Genomic DNA, 25,802 nt, shown 5'->3' on the forward strand with positions numbered 1-25,802 from the left:
CACCTAATGCTGACACATGGGCTGTCCAATTAGAAGATTTAAGGTCCGGCCTAATTGGAGCAGAAATACTGAAAACACTCAGTAGATCAGGCAATACCTGTGGTGAAAGAAATGTAGGTTTAACATTTCACTTTGACACCATATCATCAGTTCTGGAAACATATATTCCTTTGTTTCTGACGATATAGCTATTGCCTATTTTTCATATCCTTTCACAGGATGCGAGTGTCACTGGAAAAGCCAGCATTTATTGTCCATCCCTAAATGCCCTTAAATTGAGTGACATTCTAGGTCATTTCAAAGGACAGTTGAGTCAACCATGTTGTGTGGGTCTGGAGTCACAGATAGGACAAATAAAGGGTTGCATTTACAGAGTGTGGGGGTGGATTGTCCAGGCAACTATAACTTGCCGGAGACGAGCTAATGTGCTTGAGCATGGGACTTCTGCCCCTCAGTGGAAGGAAGTCCTGTCCTTGGGAGCTGCAGGCCCATCTTGTTGACTGACAGCTCCAGCAGTCCTGGGCAGAGACACAACTCAGTAGTGGGTGCAGCCAGAACTGCAGGAAGGAGGACAAAGCAGATCATGTTTACCCCAGAAAGTTAGTAATGGGGTTTTAGGGTGGGGAGTGATCTGAGGCCTCAGTGAGTTGGCGTGAAAAGGTTGGAGGGCCGGACTTTGGAGAGCAGGCGGCGCAGAAGGAAGGGGGATTGTTATCTTGAGAGTGGGGTACCCCTGATGAGTGCAAGGCACTCCCCAAATGAGACCCATCATTCCTTCCCTTTTTCATCTCGGCTTTCCCATTCACACCTGCTGCCCATGTGAGCTGTATTTTGGTGTGAGCCTGTATTATTCAGGTCAATAGGCTAGCTAACAAGTCTGATTGACCTTAAATTATTTATTTATATATGGCGCTCACTCACCTAGCGTGTTATGGGAGTCAGCTAAGAGGTGGGTTTACCAAAAGTACACCTGGCTGGGGCAGATAAAATCCAGTCCCAGGAAAGGATGGTAAATTTCCTTCCCTTAGAAGGAAATGTGAACCAGATGGTTTGATTTGATTTATTATTGTCACATGTATTGGGATACAGTGGAAAGTACTGTTTTTCGCACGCTATACAGACAAAACATATAATTCATAGAGTACACAGGGGAAGATGGGTTTTTCACTACAATCTATAATAGTTGTCATGGTCACCATTACTGAGACTAATTTTATTTTCCAGATGTGTTTGTTGAACTTAAATTCCATCACCTGCCATAATGGGATTTGAATCCATGCCCCCAAAGCATGAGCCTGGCCCTATGGATTACTAGTCCAGTGATGTGGCCATTCCGCCACCATTGCCTGCTATGTTGTACCAATACCTGATGATCTTAAGCTGAATAATGTCCAAGGTCATCCATCTTCGAATTGTCATTGATCTGCAATTTGTTAATCTCTCTTTTTTTACACCATGACCTGCTAAATTAGACCTGTTGGGTGAATTTTAACTGTCAGATCCACTTGCAGCTGAGGAGCCTGGCCTGAAGGTGAGTGAGGGTGTGTGGGAGTGGGTGCTCCCATTAAAAATGACAATAAGACGATAAGACTTGGAAGTATTTGTTGAATATTATTTTTTGTGGTTTAATTTTTCAATATAATAAGAATGTTTCTCCGGGGGGTTTTTCAGTCCTCTGGGTAGGTCAAAAGGGTTCTGCGGCTGGAACAGTTTGGGAAACCCTGATGTAAGGTAAAGACAAATGCTATCCACAGTTGGATGCACTTAAACATAGTGAGATGGGTGTCTACTTGTGTTAGACACTAGCTGACTAATAGGTCCTCTTTCACTCTCTCTCTCCTCAGAGTTTGAATAGTTACACTGCAGTTGCTCCAGACTTTGCTCATTCTTCAATATCTTGGCACTAGGTGTCAGTATTGAAGCTGTTTGCTCACTGCCTGAAATGTGTTTCTTGTCTCAGGAAAGAGAACAGGACACGCTGCTCAGGGTATTGCTCGACTAGAATAATGTTGACTTTTAAGTATATTTCCTGCAAGTTTCACTCTATTATTCTGACATCAGTATTCAGCATGCCAGTTGGTATGTTGATTGCTTCTGCGCAGTGATTAATGGTGAGTCTGGTAGATCTCTTTCAACATCACCAAGACGTCAAGTTTAACGTCAGTTGTGGAAGAATTGCATTGTCAGATTCTGCCTGATTTATACAATATTCTTTTTGTTCATTTCTCATGAATCATCCGTGTGATGTGGGCATCACTGACCATGTCAGCATTTATTGTCTATCCCTAATTAGCTTTGAGAATCTGATGGTGAGCTACCATTTTGGTACTACTGCAGTCCATATGGCATCGGCTGTTATAGACTTCCTGGATTTTGACCCAGCAACAACGAGGAAGAGTGATACATGTCTAAGTCAGGATGGCATGTGTCTTGGAGGTGATGGGTTTCCCATGCATCTTCTCCCCTTGTTCTTCTGGGTGGTCTAACTTAAGGTTTGGGATGTGCTATTGAACAAGCTTTGGCAAGTTGTTGCAGTGCATCTTGTAGATGTAGCTGTTGGTGGAGGGAGTGAATGTTTAACCTGGTGAATGGGATACCAATCAAGCAAGCTGCCTTTTCCTAGCAGATATCAAGCTTCCTTCGTGTTATTGTAGCTGCACTTATTTAAACAAATAGAGAATATTTGAATGCAGTCCTGATTTGTGCCTTGCAATGTTGGAAAGACTTTGGGAAGCTAGAAGGTGCCGCTCATGGCAAAGTTTCCAACCTCTCACCTGTTCTTGAAGCCACAGTATTTATATGGCTCGTCCAGTTAATATTCTGTTCAGTGGTAACTACCAGGATGTTGATAGTAAAGAATTCTGAGGTGATAATGCTATTGAATGTCAAGGGGAGATGGTTAGAATCTCTCTTGTTGAAGATGGTCATTGCTTAGCATTTGCATGACACAAATATTACCACTCATTAGCACAAGCCTAAATGTAGTTGTAAACAAGAATTGTCTTCTTAAACAAAAAAATGTTTTTACAACCCTAGTTAGTAGAGCCTCGTACTTCCTTTGAAATACCAGTCACATTGTGAACCCAACACTTTCAAGAAAGATGTAAAGGCCTTAAAAAGGGTACAGAGAAAGCAGAAATGTGGGACTTCAGTTATAGAGTCATAGAGGTTTACAGCATGGAAACAGGCCCTTCGGCCCAACTTGTCCATGCCACCCTTTTTTTTTTAAACCCCCTAAGCTAATCCCAGTTGCCCCGCATTTGGCCCATATCCCTCGATACCCATCGTACCCATGTAACTATCTAAATGCTTTTTAAAAGACAAAATTGTACCCGCCTCTACTACTACCTCTGGCAGCTTGTTCCAGACGCTCACCACCCTCTGTGTGGAAAAAATTGTCCCTCTGGACACTTTTGTATCTCTCCCCTCTCACCTTAAACCTATGCCCTCTAGTTTTAGACTCCCCTTCCTGTGGTCCACAGATCCATTCACGTGCTTCCAGTATTCTGCCTCCAATTGGACATCCTCATTGGGACAATTATCTGCCCTCGATCTTGTCATTGGGAACTGTCAACGGGACATTGGTCATCTTAAGTTTTCTGGCCCCCTCACCCATTCCAACCTCTCTCCTTCCAAACTTTCTGCCCTTCATTCCCTCAGATCCAACCTTGACATTGTCATCAACCTGCCGACAAAGGGGGTGCTGTTGTCATCTGGCGTACTGACCTCTACCTCGCAGAGGCTGAACGCCAACTCTCAGATACTTCCTCCTACCTCCCCCTGGACCAGACCACACCACTGAACATCAAAACATTATCTCCAACACCGTCACCGACCTCATTTCCTCCGGATGTTCTGCTTCAGCCTACTTCCCAAAATCCACAAAAAGGACTTGTCCTGGTAGGCCCATTGTGTCAGCATGCTCCTGTTCCACTGAACTTATTTCCTCTTACCTTGACTCCATCCTCACCCCTCTGGTCCATTCCCTCCCCACCTACAGCCAGGTTCCCTCTGATGTCCTGTGTCATATTGACAGCTTCCAGTTCGCAGGCCCTAACCGGCTCCTGTTAACCATGGATGTGCAATCTCTCTACAGCTCCATCCCACACCAGGACGGCCTGAGAGCTCTTTGCTTCTTTCTTGAAAAGAGGCCTGAACAATTCCCATCCACTCTGTAACCGAAAAGCGAGTGAGAATTAATTTGGCCAGCATTAAACAAATGCTGCAAAACAAGGAGGTTTCAAAGCTAAACTGGTGCAAATCTCCACGTATCTGCCTTACTAATCGAAGTGCGGGAAATTATTGAGAACTGGAGAATGGTTACCTAAAATTAAATTGAAGGAAAAAAGGGAAATCTGTTACGAATGGCAACATGGTGTGCTGGTCAGCTGACCCAGTAAAAACAGGAAGCAGATGGGGATTGGGGGGAAGCGTTTGTGACCCAGGGTGTGGCCTAAGTTGTTGTGTAATGAAGGATCTTTATTAAATCTTTACTCTGGATTGACTTTGTGAAGTTGATTTCTATTTATTATTGCTTGCGACTGGAGGATTCTTGCTGCTGGATGAACCAGAGCACCGTCACTCTCACCATTTTCCATTGGGAGTGATGGGAGACGATACATTCTCCTATCATTCCCATATTCCTCCTCACAGTTGAATAGCATCCTTCACCATGGTGTCATGGTCACTCCATTCATCCACCTTACAATCCTTCTCCTCATCCACACATGCAGCGTATCTATTGGACAAAGTCAGGGGCTGAGGCTCCTCCAGCGCTACACCATGAGGAGAGCCTGCAAATGTTAGGGTTGTTTATCTTGGGACAGAGAAGGTTAAAAGGTGGTGCCATAGAGGTTTTCAAGATTATGAGAACTTTGCATAGAATAGAGAAAAACTATTCTGTCTGGCAAATTTGTCAATTATCAGAGGTCATAGGTTAAAATCATTAGCAAAAAATGTGGAGGGGAAATTAGAAGTTTTCTTTCACTCAGAATCTAGAACACCCTACCTGAAAAGACGGTAAAACTTTATTCTGTAATGAATTTAAGGACTGGTATTTGATGATGAGGAACTGACAAGGTTATAGACACAAAGAAGGGATGTTGGACTAGGTTCAGGTATAGAGTCATACAGTGCAGAAAAGGCCCTTTAGCCCATCGAGTCTGCACCAACAATATCTACCACTAAAGGCACGCTAATCCCATTTGCCTACACTCTTCCCATATCCTTGAATGTTATGATATTTCAAGTGCTCATCCAAATATTTTTTAAAGGTTGCAAGGTTTCTGGCCTCGACTACCTTCCCAGGCAGTGCTTTTCAGATTTCCACAACACTCTGACTGGAAAACATTTTTTCTCAAAACCCCTCTGAATCTCCTGTCCCTTACCCTAAAACTATGCCCCCTCGTGATTGACCCCTCAACCAAGTGGGACAGCTGCTCCTTACTCACCCTGTCCATATCCCTCATAATCATATTCACCTCAATCATGCCTCCCCTTAGCCTTCTCTGTTCTAAAGAAAACAATCTTTTGTTTGGATACGGTCCAAGTGCAGGTCAGTGGGACTAGGCAAAAAATGGTTTGGCACAGACAAGAAGGGCCAAAAGGCCTGTTTCTGAGCTATAATTTTCTATGGTTCTATGGTTCTAATCCTCTTTAGTCTCTCTGGCCTCTCCTTATAGCTCAATGCTCCATCCTAGGTAACATCCTGGCGAACCTCCTCTGTACCCCTTCTAGTGCTATCACATTCTTCCTATAGTGAGATGACGAGAACTGCACACAGTACTCCAGCTGTGGCCTAACCAATGCTATGTACAACTCCAACTCCTTGCTCTTATACTCTATGCCACGACTGATGAAAACAAGTGTCCCATGTGCCTTCTTAACTATCCTATTCACGTGCTCTGCCGACTTCAGGGATCTGTGAATAATTATCCCAAGATCTTCTGTTCGTCTGAGCTTCCCAGTGTCCTGCCATTCATTAAATATTCCCTCCTCTTGTTTCTTCTTCTAAAGAACATCATCTTGCACTATCAAGGTTAAATACCGTCTGCTACTGCTCTGCCCATCTGACCAACCGATCTATTTCTTCCTGTAACCTACAACCATCTTCACTATTTTCATCTATATCAGTAAGGGCCCCAGTACTGATCCTTGTGGTACACCGCTGGATACAGACATCCACTCACTCGAATAGCCTTCTACCAAGTACCCTTTGAGTCCAAATATGAAACCAGTTTCTGATCCATCTCACCAAGTTTCCCTGAATTCCGTTTGCTTTAACCTTCTCAGTCAGTCTCCCATGTGGGACCTTGACAAAAGCTTTGCTAAAATCCATATAAACTACATCAACTGAACTTTCCTCATCCACATTACTTGATCACATTTTCGAAAAATTCTAACGAATTTGTTAGGCGTGACTTCCCGCTGACAAAGCCATGCTGGCTATCCCTAATTAACCCATACCTTTCCAAGTGGATATTAATCCTCTCCTTCAGAATTTTCTCCAATAGTTTCCCTACCGCTGACATGTGACTCACCGGTCTGTCATTTCCTGGTTCATCTCTATTACCTTTCTTGAAAAGTGGAACCACATTAACCATCCTCCAGTGCTCTGGCACTTCCCTTGTGGACAGAGAGGAATTAAAAACTTGTGTCAGAGGCCCTGCAATTTCCTGCCTCGCCTCCCACAACAGTAGGATGCAATTAATCCGGGTCAGGGAACTTGTCCATTTTTAAGCCCATCAGAGCCTCCAATAACTTCCGATTTCCTACGTCAAAATGTGCAAGTTCCTCACAGCCACTCTTCCTGAATTCTGTACCTATGTTCTCCTTTTCCTGAGTGAAGGCCAGAGAGAAGTATTCATTTAACACCCTTCCACTATATAAATATCAAAGTATTAGTTAATGGCAAATGTCTTGTAGTTACAAAGAAAGGGATATTTCCATAAAAATTGTTCCTGGTGCAGCAGTAAGAAGTTTTCTGTCATGGGATTGAGTTGGTGAGAATATATTAGGTGATCATTAATGCATGAGAGGCAAGTTAAAACAACATTTTTCTGCAGTGGAGTCTGATTATAGTGATTAACAATGTTGTTCTTGTCTAAATTACAAGGCAATGTATTAAGCGTGTTGTGATTAGACATCAATTTTATTATGAACACCATTGATAAAGGAGGACAGTTGAGTGCAATTAAGTATATGTTGATAATAGAATGCTATGGGATGTACTGGTTAGATGGAAACTGTGCAGTTTACTTTTGTGCTTTTATTGATTTCAGGTGTGGATCTGAATTTAAAGTGCTTTCAAAATTAAAAGAAAGTTAGAAGTGATAACGACCTTCTCTCATGTAATCTAAATTTAGATTGAGAAAAGCATGCAGTGCACACATGGTCCATTATTGTCTAACTGATTAGAAGTTCTGAATAGGAGACTAATGCAACTATTATGATGCTGTGACAAACTTATATTTGTCGGTAGCAGGCTAGTGCAACATATTTATGACTGGTGTCTCAGCATGTCATTTTATGCACAATGAATCATAGCAATTTTCAGTCAGGCCATTCAAGTGAAGTACTTGGCATTCAGAAGTGACATTGTTTTTTCCCTTTCCTCAAATTCTGACCACCTACCTTTCTCTACTGTGCACACTGTGTGATGTTCTGTGCAATTTTAGCTCTGAGAGGAACATGATAAAGTAAAATGGATTCCTCACGTATTCTTCCGTACTATTGTTGCCTGCCAAGATCAGCCAACTTTACCTCTTTTTTTTTCGTCAGCTGAATTCCCCATTTGGCTCAGTAACCGAGGCGAATGAAATTTGATTGCACCTCAACCAGCTGCTCAACCACTTTCAAGGTGGTGATGAAGGTGATCCATGGGGGAGAGCAGTGGATGTTGTGTGTACATGGATTTTAGTGAGGCTTTTGACGAGATCCCTCATGGTAGGCTCATCCGGAAGATTAAGATGCATGGCATCCACGGTGACTTGGCCGCTTGGATTCAGGATTGGCTTGCCCATAGAAGTCAGAGAGTAGTGGTGGAAGGGTATTTTTCTGGCTGGAGGTCAGTGTCTAGTGGCGTTCCGCAGGGATCCATATTGGACCTCGGCTGTTCGTTATATATATAAATGACTTGAATGAAAATGTAGATGAGTGGGTTAGTAAGTTTGTAGACATGTTTGCAACACAAAGATAAGTGTAGTTGTGGATAGTGTAGATGGTTATCAAAGGATACAGCGGCATATAGTTCAGCTGCACATATGGGCAGAGAAATGGCAGATGGAGTTTAATCCAAGCAAATATGAGGTGCTGCACTTTGGGAGTTCAAATGTTAAGGGTAAGTTTACAGTTAATCGCAGAACCCTGAACAGCATTGATGTAAAGCAGGACCTTGGGGTTCAAGTCCATAGCTCCCTGAAAGTGGCCACACAAGTCGATAGAGTGGTAAAGAAGGCATATGGCATGCTTGTCTTTATTGATCGGGGCATTGAGTACAAGAGTCAGGATGTCATGTTGCAGCTTTATAAAACTTTGGTTGGGCCGCATTTGGAGTATTACGTTCAATTCTGGTCACCACATTCCAGGAAGGTATGGATGCTTTGGCGAAGGTGCAGAAGAGGTTTATCAGTATTAGAGAGTATGAGCTATAAGGAGAGGCTGGACAGACTAGGGGTGTTTTCTCTGGAACGGCGAAGGCTTAGGGGAGATCTGATAGAAGGCTATAAAATTATGAGAGGCTGAATCTTGACAGTCAGAATCTTTTTCCCAGAGTTGAAATGTTTAATAGTTGGGGGCATGCACTTAAGGTGAGAGGGGGAAAGTTCGAAGGAGGTGTGAGGGGCAAGTTTTTTATACAGAGAGTATAGGTCTTTGGAACACACTGCCAGGGGTGGTGGTGTAGGCAGACACAATAGGGGCTTTTAGATGAGCACATAAATATGCAAGGAATAGTAGGATATGGACCAAGGGCAGGCAGAAGGGATTAGTTTAATTTGGCGACATGTTCGGCACAACATTGTGGGCCGAAGGGCCTGTTCCTGTGCTGTATTGTTCTATGTACTTACTGGACCTCTGCTTCTATTCAAAGTAACCAGCACGCTTTGGGGCGGCACGGTAGCACAGTGGTTAGCACTGCTGCTTCACAGCTCCAGGGTCCCGGGTTCGATTCCCAGCTCAGGTCACTGTCTGTGTGGAGTTTGCACATTCTCCTCGTGTCTGCGTGGGTTTCCTCCGGGTGCTCCGGTTTCCTCCCACAGTCCAAAGATGTGCGGGTTAGGTTGATTGGCCAGGATAAAAATTGCCCCTTAGAGTCCTGAGATGCGTAGGTTAGTGGGATTAGCGGGTAAATATGTGGGGGTAGGGCCTGGGTGGGATTGTGGTCGGCGCAGACTCGATGGGCCGAATGGCCTCCTTCTGCACTGTAGGGTTTCTATGATTTCTTAGCAGACTGTGAGTAATGACTTTGATTAACAGCAATGGGAATGGAAATTGATTTGTATTATTTCCCCAACATAACTGATGGAAACAATTTAAATATAGGTAGTTTAAGTGGTAGAAACTTTTGTCATGAAATAACCTGTTTAAAATAAAGCAGAAATGATGCAAAATAGAAAATATTAAACTGCCTGTATAGCAATATACTTTGCACGCAGCATAAAAAATGAAACAATTGGACTTGAATCACAAATTTAATTTAAACTAGCCATGATTAGGAGATAAATCTTACAGGCTAAGTGATCATTTGAAAGATGGAAGAAACATTGAGTGGAATATTCCCAAAAATGAACTAAGCGTCATAACAACAAGAATACTGGAGCAATCCACGCTGTTCTCCCAGGCACGGTCTACACTGCAATCGTTACATTCAGTCACTTTCTGGGAGAAGGGCGAGTTGCAGACTGGTACTGGGGCAGGGGGAGGGGGCTAAGCATGCCAGTGAGCCCAGTGATGCATGTTACCCCCAACCCCATCTCGACATGGGATGCCGGCATCCGGACCCTCCCGATGGGTCCCCCTGCTTGACCCCCAACATGCCACCCCATCATGACCACCTTCATGCTCCACTCCTGCACGACCCCCACCCCACCCAACTGGCACTGTCGTGTCCGGTGGCCATTGTGGGGGTGCCTGATGGGCCAGGTGGGCACTGCTAGTGTGCCAGGTGGGCATTGCCTAGTGGGTACCTCCTGTCCATGCCCCTAACCACCCAGGGGCTTTGAAGGCCTCATGGCCATTGCGCCTGGTCTCGGTTAGTGGAGCACTGATTCTCTCCGTTCTCACGCTATGCCTGGAGGTCAGAAGATCCCAGGAGCTGGGTGTCGAATGGGCTGTTCATATTTAACTGCTACTTTAAATACACTAATCGGTTGCGTGCCCTTTCTGAGTCTGATCCAGTTTGTGCCATTAGAAAGGGATCAGGAAGATTGCAAACTGTTTGGCATCAGGCGCAAGGCCGGTTTTTAGGCCCGCACGCTATTTTCTGGGATTTGCACCGGGCATGGCAAGGTTGAAAAATCGCCCCCAGAATTAACATTTCAAGTTGCATGTGACTTTTCAGAAGAAGAGTCACATTAAACTCGAAATGTTAACTCTGTTTGTCTCTTCAGAGTTGCTGCCAGTCCTGATGAGTCTTATAGAATCATATAGCAGAAACAGCGTGGTTATTAATGAAAGATTTTAAGTTTCACATTGACTGGGAGAAGCTGAATAGATCAAGCAGTAAAGGCAATTAATTTCTATTTCAGTCAGTGATGCATCAAACTGAATTTTCTGAGCAATTATTTTTGGATCCTCAAAAAAAGGACCAAATTTACAGGACGCAGTGGGCAGGATCCTCCCATGACAACAGCATTGCATGTTGAGACTTTCCCCACTGTTGTATATTGTGAACCTGCTGAAGGCCCGACTCATGCACATGCGTGGTGTTTACCTAGGAAGTTAACATTTTCGATGGATGGAATTACGCTGCCAGGGCCACTACAAGAATGTTTCCAGTGCTGGCCTTTAGAGTCAGAGACTTAGGCTGATGCCCTGTTCTTACCGAGGTATTTATTCTCTCCTCCTCCTGTTTTTAAACTCAGGCGCGGGGCAATAGTTTATGGTGGGAATTTTAATGGAAAAATCTTTAAAGGATTCACTTCCCCGGCACATGTGCATTTTAAAACTTTGCAAGCCGATGAAATGAAGACAGACCTTCAGAGGGGCATGTCTTCAGTTTAAGATAAAATGGCTGCATTTTAGTTATACTTCACCTCAAAGCTCCCCCTAGACTACTTGTTGGTTGAAGCTGGATGCTGGGCTGGAAGGTCCAAAGACTCCAGTGGGAAAAGGTAAGGGGGATCGTTTTAAACATGGGCAGTGGAGTGTGCTTCCACTCCGCAGGTGACTGGAAGATCTGGGCCTTTGTAATTTCCATGGAGTCTGTGCTGTAAATTCAAATTATGTGCACTGTACCTTCAACCACTAGATGGCGGTCTATTACCAAGGAAGCCCCAGCAGCTGTGATTCAACATGGTGTTGCAGTCCCAATAGCGGTGGTACTATCTTCTTTCTTTAGAGCTCATACACCATTTGTCATCTAACAATTCTGTAATTTGGAGAACACTGCCTGAATCACCATCAACCTTTAAGAGATTAAAAATTACCTTTTATAACAGATATATTTGTCTTGTGTAACGGAATGGGAAGAAAGCGTGTTTTCAGAACATTCTGACAATGGACGAAAACTGTCACAGAAGCAGAGAAAAGTAATTATTTTAAAAATAGGAGATCGTTGTACTTCAGCTTATTAACGTAATACAGAATCGATTAACGTCTTGTGGCACAGTGGGTAGCATTCCTACCTCTGATTCAGAAGCTCCAGGTTTGAGTCCCACCCTAGGACTTGAGTAAAGAAGGTGCGTTCATAACATGGTCAACAGGTTGAGTATCAACCTGCATAATTCTTCCAACATGCCAATGGCACGCGGTAAAAGTGGGAGATACTCCTAGTCAGCCATGCTTGATATGGAGTAGTGCCCCCTCAAGCTATAAGCCTCTGGTGACCCGATAGTGATTTGTTCCATGAAAATCCTCACTATGTGAATGGATGAAAGTCTGTCTTGCTCACCATAAGGTGCGGGAAGAGAAACAGCAACACCAGAGTTGGCTCATTTTGACCCATCCTCCTCCTTGCAATCAAGAGCTGAATATAAATTGCAGCTTTCTTTTGCATATCCAAGTCTGGATTCTTATTAACTAAAATTACAAGTAGAACTCAGTAACTCTTGATTATGTTAAGGTCACCTCTTTATCTGTAGTGTGTACTGTATGTTGCTTGTTATATGCACATAGATACCCTGTGTGAAGGTGCCCAATTTATCACTATCTAAATTTGCATTCAAATTTGTAGAAAGTATACAGTTCCCAACACTAGCTTAAACTATTCATATCATTCATTAACATTAGTAATGTTGGCATTGTGGAAGTTGTTTATATCACCGGAAGTTTATGAAAGAGAATATAAACTGCAACAGGTCTAAATTAATAAAATTACTTTGAAGAGAGGTGGAATAGTTCGCTATGTTGCAAGCAATTAAAATTGACATTGTAGCATCGCTCTGGGCTCTGCACATGTGGCATAAATACTGAAACTTTCTGTTGGATTGCTCCATCAGAACAGGTAGTCAATTTTTAAACCAGAGAGGTGGCGTGGTAATAAATCAGACGTTGAGAAATGTTTCTATGTTCAGGTTCAGGAGAATGTTCATGGCGTTACGACGGAGGAAAGTCAGACTGCGCTTCAGAATCACACCTGGAACGTTCAAAAAGCCGTACAGTACCTCAAGGTAACCGTGAGCTCGGACCCATCCTTTGCCTTATTTGCACTAACCCAAAATGAGAACAGTGCTGTGGAGGCACTGCCAAATTAAACAGATTCTAACTTTTCACTGTTAAAAATCGCTGCTCTGAAAGTCCATCACTTGAGGGGTTTTGCCAGGTCATTCCACTTTTACATTGTTCTCATTGGGTTGAGTGACAATCAAATCCCTTCCTTTCCCTGCATGTTGATCCCTGCGCTGGTGCTGTTAACAAGTCAAGCAGTTAGTGGACCACAATCTAGGCTTGAACCCTTTAATTGCATTTATACCACAGAGAAAGGATGCTACTTCCCTTAATGTAGATGGTCTACTTTTACCAGTCAGTTGTTGTATTGTGGCAGGTTTCAGCAGATCTCTTTCTCACAGAATAAGTAAGAATTCATCCTTTTGGATCCTAGAATTCTAAATACATTTTAACATGGTACATATTGAGGAATATTGTAGATTTAAACTACTTCCTGTCACTCTTTTCCAAGAGTGACGTTCCTCTTTAATTCTTAGAGTGAGATACTATTTCTGGTTACTTTATATTCGGCGGTTCATTGCGTGCATTTATTTTCTGATATCAACTTTTGTGTCAGCAAACCAGTACAAGTTTGGAAAGCTGCAAAAGCTACCTGTAGTCAAAGGATTAATGGCACTAGGTGTAGGGCCAGGCTGTCCCTACTCACCTGGGAATAGTTTGCAATTATTGAGAGCGTTTGTGCTAAAGGGGACACAACGACACTTCAAACTCTTGCAGTGCCAGGGCCCTTGGTGTTGCAACTTATGGATGATCCTCTTCAGACACGATTATGGTGAGGAGGATCTGAACTTGTTAAATGTGGATTGTGTGCTCTTATTTTAAAATCTAATTCTATCCGTGTTCAGCCGTATTCGCAGCCACACGCAAATCTGTGCAAGCTGAGCTAACCCTGTGTTGTGTGTTTAATCTGCTGACCATGGTTTGACAGCAGTTAAAGCGGCTGCACTTTTTTTTGCAGGCTGAATTTTGTGAAAAATAACTTGTAATCAAACCACAGAGTGGGCTGAATAGTTGATAAAGTCACCTGGCTAACCCATCTTGTTACAAACGCTTCCTTAAAAAAACTCACCCATACACTTTGGAAGGTGAAAAGCCATTATAATGCTATTCAGTAAAGTAGTTTACACAGCTCCACACTTAGTTACATAGATTCTGTTTTCTGATTTAACATGTTCTGTTGACTGTTGAGTTGAGCCATTATTGACTTTTAAAAATGTAACTGGCCTTAGTGGATTGCATTTAAATAGTAAGCACCATTACATAGTGATGTATAATAATCAGTTTTGCTCCTACTGAAGGTTTTTTAGAAGTGCATTTATTAGTGTCATAAGTTGGCTTACATTAACATTGCAATGTGAAAATCCCCTAGTCGCCACACTCCGACGCCTGTTCGGGTACACTGAGGGAGAATTTTAGCATGGCCAATGCATCTAACCAGCATGTCTTTCGGACTGTGGGAGGAAACCCAAGCAGACACGGGTAGAATGTGCAAACTCCACACAGACAGTGACCCAAGCTGAAAATCAAATCCGGGTCCCTGGCGCTGTGAGGGAGCAGTGCTAACCGCTGTGCCACCCCATTTTCTTTGATCTTGACAGGTGTGCGAATACAAAACCGCTACAGTGTCAATCTTTGTAAAGTAACTGTACTGGGAAATGACTGTGAAAGTCAAATATCTCACCCTTTTTTCTATTGTCTCTCTTTCCTGCTATGTTCTCCCCTTCCTGAGGAGATATTTTGTTTCTATGGGAAGATTTACTTTAAGAAGTTTAACAACACCAGGTTAAAGTCCAACAGGTTTATTTGGTAGCAAAAGCCACACAAGCTTTCGGAGCTGCAAGCCCCTTCTTCAGGTGAGTGGGAATTCTGTTCACAAACAGTGTGAACAGAATTCCCACTCACCTGAAGAAGGGGCTTGCAACTCCGAAAGCTTGTGTGGCTTCTGCTACCAAATAAACCTGTTGGACTTTAACCTGGTGTTGTTAAACTTCTTAGTGTGTTTACCCCAGTCCAACGCTGGCATCTCCACATCAAGATTTACTTTATCAGGGAAGCGATGGCCTTATGGTATTATCACTACTATTAATCCAGAAACTCAGCTAATGTTCTGGGGATCCAGGTTTACATCCTGCCATGTCGGTTGGTGAAATTTGAATTCAATAAAAAATATCTGGAATTAAGAAGCTACTGATGACCATGAAACCATTGTCGATTATCGGAAAAATCCATTTAGTTCGCTAATGTGTTTAGGGAGGGAAATCTGCCATCTTTACCTGGTCTGGCCTACATGTGACTCCAGAGCCACAGCAATGTGGTCGATTCTCAACTGCCCTTGGGCAACTAGGGATGGGCAATAAATGCTGGCCAAATAGCGGCACCCATGTTCCACAAATGAATTTTAAAAACCCCAAAGAACTGGTAAAGCTGATTCTAGAGAATATTGTCCTGGTTTTAGTCCATGAAATTGTAATGGTGATCTACAGACGATAAATGCAAGAAATGGTGGAATTAATGGAGAGATGCAGACAAGCACCTGAGCATTCAGCCCACATTGCAAATCTTAAGATTAAGCTTGTGTAATTTATTCCTACGAGCTCAACTCTACATTATTGTTCTTGTTATGAGCTGCTCCTGCTTTGCTTTTGCTATTATGTAATGATGTTTTGGCTCTGACATTCAGAGCTACTTCAGATGCTTGCACAATGACATGGTATTAATTGAGTACAATACAAATCTTGCTGACGTAAGCAGATTTTGGGGACGGTTCTCCCAGCCTGCTGCGCTGCTCTAGCAGTGCAACAGACTGAGAGACATCAGCAGAGGCTGTATAGCACTATGCTGCCGGCCTCTCCAGCGGGAATAGTCTCCAGCCACAGATTTTCAGTGTGAATCTTGCTAGGGCACTCTGCAATGCTCAGAGTGTGGGAGATTCATTCTGAAAATCCCACTTTAAAAAAAGCTAGCGGGATTTACTCCAGTTTTCACGTGAATTAAGCACTTTGAATTTTTTTGGAAGAATCGCCTCCTTTGTCTTTGAACAGTGGAAGGGAATTGCAGTTACTTGTGTGTAATGGAAGGCTATGTTGCTTATCTCCAGTTCTGAACCTGTGCAATACAAAATGATCTGTGACTCAGATCTTACTGTTGCATCCCACATTGTTTTCCTGTTAGGTTGAGCAATTATTCTGTCTGGGGTTGAAGACGAGAAGTGAATGTCAGAAAATTCTGGAAATGTTTAACTGGAACCTGGAATTAGCCAGTTGCCATCTGTTGGACACTTACAGTACAGCTCGACACAGGTACTGACATATGGCTCATTTGTATTTTGCCTGTTCTAGTTATTGATGTGAAGAGATAAGGAAGGACATGTCTCTGTTCCTGCCCTTTGGGTCAAAAAGGGGAACTACTGTGATACATTCTCATCCTATCTTTATGTTGTTTGAGGTTTTTTGATCCATTGCCATGCTAATGTGAACTATCAAAGATACAATGCCATATGTGTTGTAATATACTGTTCTTTATACAAAACGAACATGACAGATTGAACATTTGCCCCTTCACTGCTGCCAGCGAGAACAGAGAATTTGGCGCTCAACCAAGACTCCATTCACGGCAGCGGGACCGGAGAATCCCAGACCTGGGCGAAGTCGGAGAATTCCGGCCTTAGTGTGTGATGTCTACACAACTGAGAGCAATCAAAGTGTCTGCAAGACAAACTAACTATTTTTTTTTGTTGACCTACAGGCGATGATTAGCTTCTCAATAGAAGAAAGAACTCAAGACATTACTGGTTTATTGGCCCAGTACCTTTCTTAACTTGCAGGGAAGGCAAAATATTCTACCTACATACTCTTAAATAGCATTTTCCAGAGTAAAATTCTCGAAGCAAAGGATATCAAATGGCTATCACAAACCCACTCACGCACTACCTGTGCATTGTGGTGCTACTGGGAAGTGAGTCAGCTTCTGAAATGACAGTATTCTTCAAAAGCAGCAGGTTATTTGTTTTGTTCTTGGTGAAAATATTTGTAATTTTATGGCATAACCGAACAGTCTGCTGTATATAAATATATATATAAATATATAATATAAATTTTACTTGACAACTTGTTGACAGTAGAATACAGTTTTGTTTATATTTTGCATTGAATTTGTCATATTGGATATTCTAAGAATTATTTAATTTGCTTTCCTAAAAGACAGTTGAATGGTTCAGTTTAATGTTCTGGATTTCCTATCAAAGTAAAGTTTATCCATTTTAGGTATATTCAGGAGATGCCGTCTTTTAAAAGCCATCGGCATTAGTTTACTGAAAGAAAATTTGTATTAAGCAAGTCATGCTAAACCTGTCAAAGTGTTTCTCCTCTTCAGTATGTTTAATTGCTTCCTCCTCCTTTGCGGCTGTGTTAAACAAACCCTGCAAACTGGAACAGTGGATTTACAACCTCGTGTAATTACAGTGGAGTTTTGGCTTTGTTCACTATCCCCAGCAGTAGAAAGGCAGCACCCTAAATTTTCAGATCATAATTTTAAGTTCTATGGTTCCCCTACAACAGTGAATTCTTGGCCTAAATTCTGATGACTTTTATCACTTCACTAGGTGCAGCACTGGTGCTCCCTTACGGCAGGGATAGTAATGATGAGTAAAAAAAGGAACTGATATATCTGGTATTGTCACAGTAGCAACATAAACTTGCAACAAACCAGCCAGAGACAAGTAAAACTTGGGCGTTAAGTGTGGAGAAGACTGTACTGCACTTTTGTCCAGCTCTCGGTGGCAATAGGGCCTTGGAGAACATTAGGGAGCACAGGTTAAAACTGGGAGGTGGTCAATTTTATCTATGTTTCAACTAAAGAGGGAAAGGATAATATAATATAAAATTATAAGTTCAGTTTAATTATGAAAAATGAATAGCTATGTTATAGGGGAAACCTAGCTCAATTGACACACTAAGAAAATCAGATCCATATGTATTCTTCACACAGGCACAGTGTCTTTCTTGTGGTGTTATGCCGGCAGTCTAAAAATACAGATCAAAACTTCATGATACTGAGATAAATCTCTTAAGACCCCAAGTCTAATGGCTCTCAGTTTATTACATCAGTTATTTCTCCTTCCATATAGATTAAGAGGTTTATTGCAATCAGTTTATAGTTGTATTAGTTACTAACAAGTAAAGTTCTCATTCTTGGTATTGTATTTGACCCTGAACTGAGTTTCTGATTTCATTTTGCAAAGTCTGCCTACTTCCAGATTTGTAACATCCCCATGCTTTAGCCCTTCAGATGCTGAAATGCTTATCCGTGCTTTTATTACCTACAGGCCCAACTATTTCAGTGCATTTCTGCTGGTTTTCCACCCTCTATAAAATTTAGCTCATTTTCAAACTCTGCTGCCTGCAGTATGACCTGCACCAAGCCTCATTCACCCATTTCTCCTGTTCTCAATGATCTACATTGACTTTCACTTATTAGGCTGGTAATCCTCTCTCACTACCCTTGGTTTAAATTCAGTCTAAACTTGAAAAAGTGATCTTGTACCACAAAATCCGAATTGCAATTAGTGCTGCAGCAGAACATCTTGGCAATCTGTATAAATGTCAAAAGACAGCTGTTCCAGTAACAAGGGAAGTTGCAAAATTCCCCTGATATTTAAATTTGTCCAGTGTACAAAGGTGCATGTTGCAGGTGCAGCTTAACTGGGCTATAAACTTAGGATCTTCACTCCCCCTTCTGAAACCATTAGAACCAACAATTTAGTTTGTAGATTTGCACAATGCTTCCTGTTTTAAAACACCATTCAGTAGAAAATCGGATAACCCAGTTCAGTTTTTTAAAATCTGCTGGGGTCTGGCTGAGAGAGAGGGTAGACTAGAGGCAAACTTCTGCTGAGTTCTAGTCCTCGGGTAGGAAAGTGGAGTGTAATGATTTAATTCAATTATATTGGCTATTTAGCTGGGAGAACAGATTGAACAGAATGGATTTCAGCCCAGGTTCTTATTTCAATTTAACTTGCACTTTCTGCAAGTGTGAGTAAGACCATATTATAGTTTGTGTTGATAATGTGAAACTAACCAGGTAAAATTTGGGATTCAAACTGTGAAATGTGTGACATTCTGTTCTTCCTGAGAACTGCAGTAACATTTCTGTATTGGAATCAAAACTATAGCAAGCTTATAGCTTTTAATCTTCCAAGATAAAGTAAATTAAAATATGTTCTATAGTTCTGCACGTTTTGATAATTCTGCTTCTTAGTAGAGTTATCTCATATTTCTTGTTGCAATTAACAACTTGCAACAAGTCGTTTTCTAACTGTTCTGTGAAAGGAAAGTTGCATTTTGAAAGTGGAAAAAGGTATTGCTTTGTTCAAAGGGTTAATACATCAGGACAAAGCATGGTTGAGGAAACACTATTTGCTTTGGTTACTAAATAATCTTCAATTGTGTGGGAATAATTCCGCAGTCCCAGCAAAATGCCATAACCAAAGGCAGTGTGGATTAGGGAATTGGGGAAAGACATCACACACCCCTTTATAAAGTTTCCCCAGCATTTCCGACCATCAGTTTCCATTTTGGCGGTCTCTATCATTGCACTTTTTCCTTCATCCAGGAGGTTAAGGCAAGACAGTCTTGATCACTAACCTTTTCCGTCACAATCCCAAGTGTTTTGTGTAATGGAATAACTATCTACCCAAGATTAAACAGTCTTCTGCACAATATAGTGCCTACTTGAGAACTTAAAAGAATGAATCAAATTGACCAAGTTTTGTTTATATTCTGAAATTCAAGTTTTTGACTAACTGTCAGCACAATAACGCTGGAGCTACTAAAATGCCCTCCCCTGTAACCAGATTTTAAACTCCTTAAACAACAGTTTAAGTAGTATGAACAAGGATATGTGCACTTCAATAGGTTCTACTCATCCTCCCCAATTAAGCGGGATCTGATAATCCCCAACAGAAGTGGTGCTGGAGAATGATAGCATCAGTCAATCTGGGCCTAAAAACTGCCACCAAGTGTCATGGTCAGAAGAGTGCTGAACAGAATCATTTGGAAAGTGGGCTATGTAAGTGAGTTGAAGAGAAGCTATTACTGCAATGAACTCTGAATGGGTTGTTAAAATGACAAGCCAGCAAAAATGAAACTTAGTAACATTATGTATAGACATCATGTTAGTGCCAGGGATTTCTGAGAAACTAAACACTGCACATTTGTACAAAGTTTATTTTTCAATCTGTTTTGTAGAAGCTTGGTTGTTGCATGTCTTGTGATCAACATTGCTTGGATTGCAACATTGTCATAATGCTACATTTGAGAAAAAAAATGTTAGTGTTAACTCAGGTCTTGTTGGATCCTTGCAAAAAAAAACTTGTGTATAGCGAAACCTGAGGTAATTCCCTCTGTAATATAAGAACTGTTTTGATGTTGAATTCCTTGAACATTTGTAAAGACTGTGCGATTAGTGATCGACTGGGTCTGTACAATTTCACTGTAGCATCCATCAAAATGAAACTAATGTTCACAATTAAGGAAAGGGCATTAGTGCATTGCTGCTATGTTTCTCCCATTCCACTTTCTATTTGGATTGCATTTTTTTCACTGGTGTATTTGAGGAGCATTTTCTTGAAAAGGAGGGGCACAGTTGGCCATGTTGGCCATTGCACCCCAATATCCAGCAAACATAATAAATATAATCCTATATCAATGCCTATAACATTTGTATAAATCTACAAAACTTTCCTTGTATAGGTACTGGTATTTCAAAAATAGAAGTGATCATGGTATCGCCATGGCTTTCCCCCTATATCTGGTGCTGGTAATGGAACATCGACCATAACAGGAACCATCGGGAGAAAAGTGATGTGTGCGGGGAAGGGGAGAGAGTAATTTGCTGCTGCAGAGCACAGCCATCCATTCACTTTAGTCAGTCCAAAGAATTTATAATGTGGTGAGAAACACAATAGCATGTTCAAAACATTGTATAAATTGTGTTGTTTTCATAAAATAAAAAGTTACATTTATTTCTGAAATTTGGTAATTATATGGGTTTTTTTTTAAACATTGAAATATATTTCCTAAACCTATTTTCTGGTCAGATCTGTGAATGGAAGTATCATTTGCGATTGTATGTGTGCAATTATAAATATTAGCAGTGCTGAATATTTGTTCAGATGTTTTCCAGATGATTTTTATGGGCAATATGGGCCAGAATTCTAAAATTAACATTGTACCCGAAGGACATCAGTCATACCAATGTTAAACCAAGATTATATCTTCTTGTACCAGTGGCTCGGGTGGATTTGCTTGACTATCAGTTACAATTCACCCACTGATTTCAAGTAGTATTACAGCCATTGCTTTTTTACCATTTTCATCAATAATCTCTATGAGTTGTTAGAGGAGTGATCTGTAAGTTCAGGGATGATACGAAAATATGCGCAGGGCATTAGGATTGTAGAGCAGAACAAATTCAGATAGAATCATAGAGTCCATACAGTGAAGAAAGAGGCCATTCGGCCCATTGAGTCTGGACCAATTCTCCGAAAGAGCATCCCACACCATGGCCAATCCACCCGACCCATACATCTTTGGACACTTAGGGGCAATTTGTCAAGGCCAATCCATCTAACCTGCACTTTCCTGGACTGTGGGAAGGGACTGGAGCACCCGGAGGAAACCCACACTGACACGGGGTGAACATGCAAACTCCACACAGTCACCCAAGGCTGAAATAGAACCCAGGTCCCTTGCGCTGTGAGGCAGCAGTGCTAACCACTGTCACCATGCCAGAATTAATACGAAAGTATGAATACGGGCGGCACGGTAGCACAGTGTTTAGCACTGCTGCTTCACAGCTCCAGCGACCTGGGTTCGATTCCCGGCTTGGGTCACTGTTTGTGTGGAGTTTGCACATTCTCCCCGTGTCTGCGTGGGTTTCCTCCGGATGCTCCAGTTTCCTCCCACAGTCCAAAGATGTGCGGGTTAGGTTGATTGGCCATGCTAAAATTGCCCATTAGTGTCCTGAGATGCGTAGGTTAGAGGGATTAGCGGGTAAATATGTAGGAATATGGGGTTAGGGCCTGGGTGGGATTGTGGTTGGTGCAGGCTTGATGGCCAAATGGCCTCTTTCTGCACTGTAGGGTTTCTATGATCTATGATGAAGAGCTGGCAGTAAAACAGAAGGAGAGAAATATTTGGAAAATATAATGTAATAATTTAGAGAAAAGAGTGGTCAAGCCTGAAATACTTTAAGCTGAATGTTTATTAGGTAATGTCACTCCATTACTTAAGAATGGAAGAGAAACCCAGGAAATTATAGACCTCTTAGTTTACCGTTGGTTGTGGGGAAGTTACCAGAATTTGTTATAAAAACAAAATGCTGGATAAACTCAGCATGTGTGGCAGCATCTATGGAGAGAGAAACCAAAAACTCTCCCAACAGATGCTGCTAAACCTGCTGAGTTTATTCAGCATATTCTGTTTTTATTTCAGATTTCCAGCATCCACAGAATTTTGCTTTTGTTTATACCAGAATTTGTTGTTGGGGACAGAGTGACTGAGCACTAAGACAAATCGAGCTGAGCAGAGAGCACTGGTATGTCCAAGGCAATGTATTTATGTAGGTTGTAAATTGACTGTAAGGTAAGAGAGAGAGTGGGGATGTATGCTTCAATTGGCAGGACATGACTTGTGATGCCCCCTATCACCTCAGGGATCTGTCCTGGGGTCTTGAAGTTTTCATTATATTTATCAAAGATTTAGAAGAAGGATTAGACGGCTATGTGACCAAGTTTGCAGATGGCACTATGTTAGGTGGTACACAAATGATAATGAGAGTAGAAGATTGCAAAGGGATATTGACAGATTGAGAGTGCAAAGAATGGAGTTCAATGCGGGAAAGTGCAATCAATCCTCTTTGGGCCTAACATAGAACATTACAGCGCAGTACAGGCCCTTCGGCCCTCGATGTTGCGCCGACCTGTGAAACCAATCTAAAGCCCATCTAGCCTACACTATTCCAATATCATCCATATGTTTATCCAATGACCATTTAAATGCCCTTAATGTTGGCGAGTCCCCTACTGTTGCAGGCAGGGCATTCCACGTCCTTACTACTCTCTGAGTAAAGAACCTACCTCTGACATCTGTCCTATATCTATCACCCCTCAATTTAAAGCTATGTCCCCTTGTGCTAGCCATCACCATCCGAGGAAAAAGGCTCTCACTGTCCACCCCATCTAATCCTCTGATCATCTCATATGCCTCTATTAAGTCACCTCTTAACCTTCCTCTCTCTAACGAAAACAGCCTCAAGTCCCTCAGCCTTTCCTCATAAGACCTAAGAAAGATAAACCAAAATATTTTCCACATGGAGAGAGGTCTGAAACTATAGAGATTTGGAGGATCGGTTGAGTTTTGATCAGCACTAGATGGGTCTTTCTTAGTGGACCATCTAATTTTTGCACTTGTTTTTCTATTTATTTATTTGTAGTTGCAGAATGTGGAGAGCCAGTAAATCCTCCTATCACCTACTTAGCCTGCCAATTAAACCAGCTTTCACCCCTTCATGGGTGGCACCCCTTCAGGTAGCATGGTGGCACAGTAGTTAGCATTGCTGCCTCACAGCGCCTGGGACCTGGGTTTGATTCCTGGCTCGGGTCACTGTCTGCGCGGAGTCTGCACGTTCTCCCTGTGTCTGCGTGTTTCCTCCGGGTGGTCCGGTTTCCTCCCACAGTCCGAAAGACTTGCAGGTTAGGTGCATTGGCTATGCTAAATTCTCCCTCAGTGTACCCGAACAGGTGCCAGAGCGTGGCGACTAGGGGATTTTCACAGTAACTTCATTTCAGTGTTAATGTGAGCCAACTTGTGACTAATAAATAAACTTCATGTATGGTGCCTCATCATAAAATTCTGGTCTCTGTTGATTTGGAATTAATGGAGTCAACCCAACAATATTTGGATTAAAAATTGTTCATCTAATGCAAAAGCATAAGAACCAAGAACAAGAGTAGACCACATGACCTGTCAAGCCTGATCCACCATTCCACATAATCATGCTGATCTTGGGCTTCAACTCCATTTTCCCACCTGCTCCTCATATCTTTTATTTCTCTGTGATACCCAAAAATCTGTCTATCCCAGGATTGGCTGTATTCAGCGATGGAACATCCACAATCCTTTCAGGTCAAGAATTCCAAAGATTCACAGTCTTTTGAGTGAAGTAATCTCTCCTCATTTCAGTCCTAAAAGAGATTCCACTTTGTATCACTGGTATTAGCACTGGGGAGATGCACCGTGTTTTATTCCTGAATGGAAGAATCAGTGTACACTCATTGATTCCTAAATCTTTTAGGGGTGGAATATCCAATGCACTTGGTGATTGTCCTATGTTGATTTTTGCCATCATGTTTCAGGATGAAATGCCCATCATGTCTCCTTTCTGTACAGTACAGAGTTGTCTCCTCCAGCACAAGTTAAATTTTCATTACTGTACACTGACAGAAAAATATGTTTAGAGGTAGTTAAAAAGGATGCAATCAATCCAGCCTGTCCCTATCCTTGGATGTGAAATCTACCAAATAATAAAGGAGTGTAAACCAAAGGACTGTATGTTAATTAACTGGAACAATCTTATACTTAATGGTGTGAATAAATTATCATTGTTTTATCAAGTCACTTTGATTCGGATTAATAGTAATACATGTGATTAGTGGGAACTATTGTATTTCCAGCTTTTTTAATACCTACCCCACCTTGTGCCTGAGAGATTTGTGCTATGTACTCCAGTCATATCAAGCAGTTGAACAAGTTCCATAGGAAATTCATTTGGAACATTATGGACATGAAATGGGAGGAAAATGTGCCCAACACTGAGCTAATTCAAAGGGCAGAAATGTCTGGAAATGTTTGCACTCCTCAAAGCTCGGATGGAGTGTGCATATAATATATATTACCGACAAAATCACTAAAGATAATCATGTATTCACAGCTTAAATTTGGACAGTGCCTGTGAAATATACCGAGATTAAAGTTCAAGGATTCCTTGACGACGTACCTCAGGAAATGTGGCATGTCCATCCCAGACTGGGAGAAAAGGAACCACATGCAGAATGATATCAAGTAGTGGTGTCATTTCGTTTGAACAGTAAATACAAGCAGCAAAGGACAAAAAATAAGCTTTAAAAAAATCAGGAAGTCCCAACAAAATCTGACAATTCATCCTTGCCAGCACTGCGGAAAGCCATGCAGGTCTGCAATTGTGCTCCATAGTCACATTAGAATGCACAATAGAGGACTCTAGTCACCCAAGAAAATGGGCATCTATGAAAATGAAGGAAAACTGACATTGATAACTAATCCATTCACCAGCCTTTGATTCAACTTAACTATTTTATTCATACGTTTGATATAAATTTGGTATAGAATTCATTATATAAAAATATGGATAACATTAAATGATTTGCTTACAAACACATTAAATGAACAATTTCTCCAATTTCCTTCATAAAAATACATTCAATTTCTGCTTTGTTAAATAAAATCTCATGCATTAAAATTCTTTTTTTCACAAATTAAAGTTTTAATATATTAAATGTATATACGATTTGATTACCTGTTTATATGTGTATGCAAACATTGTCAAATAAAATGGTAAAATATTGTTAATCTGGACACTAGCTCAGAATTGATATAAATAGTTTTTAATAGTCACAAATGTATAAATTTGTTGCACCATTTTATTTCTATTGACGTGTTACTTTGAGCAAAATACTGACACTTGATTGAATTCCTCAGCGCTATGTTGATGGGTTAATAGTATCCATTTTCGATTGCCTTTTAATCAGTTTCCTAAACAAGAGAATATATGTTTAAGGATAATTGATACAGTACCTGCAATTTCATTACAAGTAATCCTGT

The 25,802-nt window shown here is 41.5% G+C and overlaps 1 protein-coding gene across 10 annotated transcripts in view; it reads left to right on the plus strand.

Annotated features, from left to right (window-relative positions):
• tnk2b (tyrosine kinase, non-receptor, 2b) overlaps window positions 1–21,530 on the plus strand; it is a 239,002-nt gene extending 217,472 nt beyond the window's left edge. For 7 of the 10 annotated variants that reach the window (XM_078206643.1, XM_078206669.1, XM_078206654.1 and 4 more), the window contains 3 exons: window positions 12,732–12,827; window positions 16,057–16,184; window positions 16,630–21,530. In XM_078206643.1, the coding sequence (XP_078062769.1) occupies window positions 12,732–12,827; window positions 16,057–16,184; window positions 16,630–16,636 (231 nt within the window). In that variant the 3' untranslated portion in view covers window positions 16,637–21,530. Of the gene's footprint in view, window positions 1–12,731; window positions 12,828–16,056; window positions 16,192–16,629 lie in introns of those variants that run through there. The other 3 variants (XM_078206675.1, XM_078206690.1, XM_078206639.1) reach the window with 2 other exon arrangements.
• The last annotated feature ends 4,272 nt before the right edge of the window (window positions 21,531–25,802 follow it).

This window comes from Mustelus asterias, chromosome 3 (assembly GCF_964213995.1).
Source record: "Mustelus asterias chromosome 3, sMusAst1.hap1.1, whole genome shotgun sequence".
In the NCBI taxonomy this organism is placed as follows: domain Eukaryota; kingdom Metazoa; phylum Chordata; class Chondrichthyes; order Carcharhiniformes; family Triakidae; genus Mustelus; species Mustelus asterias.